Genomic DNA, 5030 nt, shown 5'->3' with positions numbered 1-5030 from the left:
GGGGGGGGGGGGGGGGGGGGGGGGGGGGGTTAATGACGGACGCTCCGAGAGAGAGAGACCGCTTTTTTGTCGCCGGTCTGTCGTCTTTCACGACGGAGGCGGAAAGAACGGACCACGCGTCCTCGCGAATAATTAATTACCGTTTCGTTGATTAATCCGCCTCCGTCGCTGCCGCGAGTCGGGCGAGGTTTTACGCGAGGTATCTCACAAAAACTGGTACAATGGCGATGGAATAATGTTCTTTGCGGTATATTCCGAGAAAAGTCTTTCCCCCTCGTTCCATTAGACGCCGTCTTTTTACGCGGCATTGACGTTCTTAACGCGACACACACTTGAGTAAGCGCGTCGCGTTGAAATTCGCGAATGTTACCGAGGTGGCTTTATCACTTATTCGTGTCCCTGTGGAATTCGCGAGGACCTTCAATCTCCTCTAAGCTAAAAAGTTTGTTCATCCGAAAGCTTTATTCGGGAAATGTTGACTTATACGAGAAAGAAGAAAAAGTTATCGCGGATTTTGACAGAAAGCACCAACTTATTACTTATTATATGAGATCCCCGTCATTACCTTCACTTTGTATTAATTGCAATCGTTCAAGCGAATTCGCCTTGCGAAATCACGCTGCGCATAAGCGGTTCGACGGACTGACGCGCGCAACGTTCTCGGGGGGGGATCTCCTTCATTTAAATTTCGAGGTTAAAGTCTCGTTTCTTAGAGTAATTTCACGTCACGTAACGTCGGGTTCTCAAAATCTCCAAAATCCGCCCAACTGAGATAAAAGAGGAAAGGATATTATCCGGGTTTTACGTTTCATCAAGGCAAGATATTAAAGAAAGCACACCCCTCCGCACGCGTGAGCGCTTGCGTGGAAGTAAATTTATCGCCGGGATTTGAAGGGCTTTCGAGCGGACGGGCGGCAGGGACCGAAAGACGCTAGAATTCCTACAGGGCGGAAAAAGGCGGGAGGCATGCTGTCAAAGGACACAGAAAATGCTTCGGGGACTACTTACCGTAGTCTTCTCCAAGCAGCGAAGTAGGTGATGATGCTGCAACTCGAAGATATCCTCCTCCTTGTAGTCCTCCAGCTGCAGTCCGCTCTGCTGAGCGGCCAAACGCGCCTCCGCTGCTTTCTTTTTGCTCACGAAGGCGGCGCCGCTCGACGCCTTCGCGATCCTGATACGCGCCAATCTGGCTTTCTGTAACACGAAAGAGGAGGAAATTCATTCGTTATTTGCCATGTTCGTTTTATTGGCACGGGTCTGAGAAGACTGAAATTGGAAAAAGACAGAACTTTTTCTTAAATGAAATTGATGTTTACGAAAATCACCGCCTCCAAGACGAAGACAATCAGTAAGAAAGATTAAAGGAGCAACGACGAAACTTGAAACTTCCACTCCGAGTAATTTGTTAAAAATGTGATTGTTATTTATATAATTACATTATCAGTAATAGTAATTAAAAACTTTTTATGAATTATTTAGTAAAAGAAGAGCTCTTAAGTGATTGTGTGCAAACTATAATTATTAACAGGAAATAATTCCTAAACAATCGAATTCATATTATTTCTAGGAAAAATATACGTTCGTTGTTTCCCCTAAAATGTGAATTCTCAATGTTTGGTCACTTATCGATGCTCGAGAGACAAAAGTAGTAACTTTACGCGGTAACTTCACCGCAAAAGGGCGCGCAAGGGACGATCAGTACGACAAAGATCCATGGCATTGTGGGAGCGAGTGAACGAACAATTGTATTATTTCACGATTAAGCATGCGCGGGTGTTTCTCTCGACGTTCACCGGGGATAAATTCCCACGAAGGCCGGAATAAACTTTTATCTCGGCGCGGTGATACACGGCGCCTAGACTTCATCGTGCCTCCTTAAATCTCCATTTTACGCCGCGTGGGGAGGCCTTCGGTTGACAAATGGCCAAATTTCGCCACCCATAAATATTCCACGTAAATTCCTGCCGGTGAGAGAAGACATCCTTTCGGAATGGTTTACCTCCGACAATTTTCGAGACTTTCGTCATCCCTTAACGAAATCGCGATGCTTGCCAGCTCTTCACTTCGCGATCTACTATTCACCGACCGATAGCGTATCGATATCTTGGGAAAGTTAAATCGTCCTCAACTAATAAATTGTTATTTTTGCACCGTGTCGAGATGTAAAAAGAAATTACAGCAAGAAATTACAGAAGTCAAAAAGTAATAAAGTTCCGGTGAATTTAATGGCGGAACTCCGCCTTTACTTTCCATCCTAGTATTTGTTCATTCCCGAGAAATTGAAGCAAATTAAACTCTCTATTTCAATCAAATATCTAGTGTTCTCCCTCTCTCTCTTTCTCTATTACTATAAAAGTTTGAAAGACCTTGTCCACGATTTTATTAACTAATTAAAAGCACAGTATCAACCACGTCATAACATAATGAAACAACACAATGAAAGTTGTATTACAAATTAGTCGGGATAACATCATGTCCCATTTTCTGTAAATTTTAAATAAACCACTCTTTCAATTTTATAATACAACACGCTCCCTTCGTATATTCACTTCTTCATGCGCAACAGAGCGGAATCACGAAAATATCAAATCCACAAAAAGTTCTCATCATCTTAAGACGCCGTGCGCACAAATTGCAAACAGTCAGAACGGTTCTAATTATTTATTTATTTATTTATAATGTCGTGTATAAATGAAAGACTATAAATAAACGCAGCTCTATCTGCCCTGTATTTCTCCAAGCGGCTTTATAAATAAACGACCTTATGCAACCTTATCGACGCCTCACACGACCACGTGTCTAATATTTTTTTTACGGTCGACCTGCAACAACTATCGCGCTATTTTATGCGGCAAGAAATCTGCGCGTAACGCCGCATGAACGCGATTAATTCCCTCGGCTTGCGCCGTTTAAACCCCACCAGATGACGTTTCGTTGTATAATTGATTTCGACCACGTCGGTTTCAAGAGACTGTAATTATCAAGACGAAACTTCGTATACGCGCCGTCGGAAGAATAAATGCCCAACTCAAAAAGCAAAGCGAGCGTTAATTTTTTCCCAGACACGTTCCAGACAGCCCCTCGGGATTCTCACTTTGCGAAATTATATCGGAATATCTGCGGTTTTTGCGCGAATATTACTACATCGCGAATAAACTCCGGACTGACTCTTTTCCGGCCGCAAGCGAGGATTAACGTCCGAGCTGTCGCGTATCGACCGCGCTAATTTTGTAACTTTCGCAACTCTCCGCTATGCAATTGCGGAAATTGCGGCAGACGGCAATAAGCGCCAATTCAATACCCGCATCTCAGATCCGCCGCGCGTGATCACTTTGAGAGTGGTAACGAGCTAAGGCGGCGGTACCCGAAGCGGAGTTCCCGCGAGACTCGCCGAACACGCTGACGCACATATATTTTTGGTGGATATCGATATCTCGATAGTTACTATTGATCGCTTAATCGGAGACTGGAAGAACTAGAGGCGGTTTCTATCGGTTCTATTTTCGCTAGAGCGAAAAGGAGGGGCGCGTCGCTGGTGCGCGTAGAGTCGAAGAATCCGCTCGATAAAAATATGGACATACGAGGAATTAAGCCCCTTCTACGCCCGAGAGATTTTACCGCCCTTCCAACCTCGCATTATTTTTGCAAATAGAAGCTATTTCCGGCACACACAAAGCTGAAAACCACTTTTTTCTCTTGCGTGTATACGCGGCGAATTTTCAACGAATACGTAGTCAAACAATTAAATTTTTTTCACAAGAAAGATTTTCAAATAAATATATCCGCGTCTCTTATTTCGTAGTATATATTTGGACGAAGTATCACATGCGAGAAGTCACATTTTAATGTAATTTGCATTTATATATTGTCTTGGACGATATCTCGCGCTTGCATTCATTAAGTCGACGTTAATTAATGAATGAGGAACACGCAGCGTGAAACCCGAAGGAAAACATTAAGGTCGAAGAAATCGATTTCTTTGCTATTTCTGAAATATTCTAAATCTAAACACACACACACACACACACATATATATATATATATATATATATATATATCCAAGTCAGTGTAGAACACGAATATTTACGTTTTTATCGTGCATTACACGGAAAAGGAAGATTAACTTCGGTAGCTAAATTAGTTTTAACATATGAACACGTAAAACTTTAACAGCGCAAGCAATTTTAATCGCTACTGCAGTAATTATAATTACTTGCGTTGCTAAAGTTTTAGGTGCCCATATGTTACGACCAATTTAGCTGCAGCAGCAGCTAATCTTTTTTTTCCGTGTAGCAGTAAATAGGGTTACATGTTCTCGAGACATAATTGTGCGGACGTAACGCCCACCTACCACGTTTAAATCGGGAAACTTTGGAATAACCGTCTTCAGCGCTATTAGACCCGTGCTTGAAATTGCAAGCCGGAAACTCATCTCTCTCTCTCTCCCTCTCTCGCCGCTTATCGTAGACTCACGATAAGCGCAAAGTGCGAAGGTGCGAGAGCGCCGCAAGGTCGCCTCGTAAAACAGTTAACCCGTTGGCCGATTTACAGACGTCTCTCGGTATATTTTCACGCGGTGCAATACCGGCCAGACTCGCAGAGCCGCGCTTTTCCACGATGTGCATTCGCTCGCGGACGCTCGCGGATGTTTACGCCGTTACGGATCGGGGGGGTCTGCGAAGCGTCAAGAAGCTGTCCTCGGATGTGCCAACCGCGGCTTAACTGCGCTTTAATGTCACGTCACGATAACGACGAAGGCGACGGAGGTGACGGCCGTTGACAGTCGAGAGAGAGAGAGAGAGAGAGAGAGATAGAGAGTATGGCGCGCGCGACCTAACGCAACGCCGAATCGTCGCCAGCTGTGATTGAACGGGCGGGCTTTATGGAGCCGCAATGAAAACGCCGTAAAGAGTGAAGTCGAACGGCCGAGACGAGCGGAACACGACGAAATGAATTCACGGCGACGTTGTTTCACGTGCGACGAAGCGCGACGTCGCGAAGCGAAGTGTGTTTCGGGTTCATTGAATGCA

General features: G+C 44.5%; 1 protein-coding gene across 5 annotated transcripts in view; it reads right to left on the bottom strand.

Moving 5' to 3' along the window:
- The window catches only part of LOC106743458 (potassium voltage-gated channel protein Shal), a 115904-nt gene that overhangs the window by 61783 nt on the left and 49091 nt on the right, over positions 1-5030 (bottom strand). For all 5 annotated transcript variants that reach the window (XM_014617322.1, XM_014617316.1, XM_014617328.1 and 2 more), the window contains exon 3: positions 1009-1194. In XM_014617322.1, coding sequence (XP_014472808.1) covers positions 1009-1194 — 186 coding nt within the window. The remainder of the gene's footprint in view (positions 1-1008; positions 1195-5030) is intronic.

The sequence above is a fragment of the Dinoponera quadriceps genome, unplaced genomic scaffold (assembly GCF_001313825.1).
Source record: "Dinoponera quadriceps isolate SergipeBrazil2010 unplaced genomic scaffold, ASM131382v1 scaffold9, whole genome shotgun sequence".
NCBI lineage: Eukaryota > Metazoa > Arthropoda > Insecta > Hymenoptera > Formicidae > Dinoponera > Dinoponera quadriceps.
The sequence above is the reverse complement of the archived record's forward strand: the minus strand, read 5'-3'. Positions and strand labels throughout refer to the sequence as shown.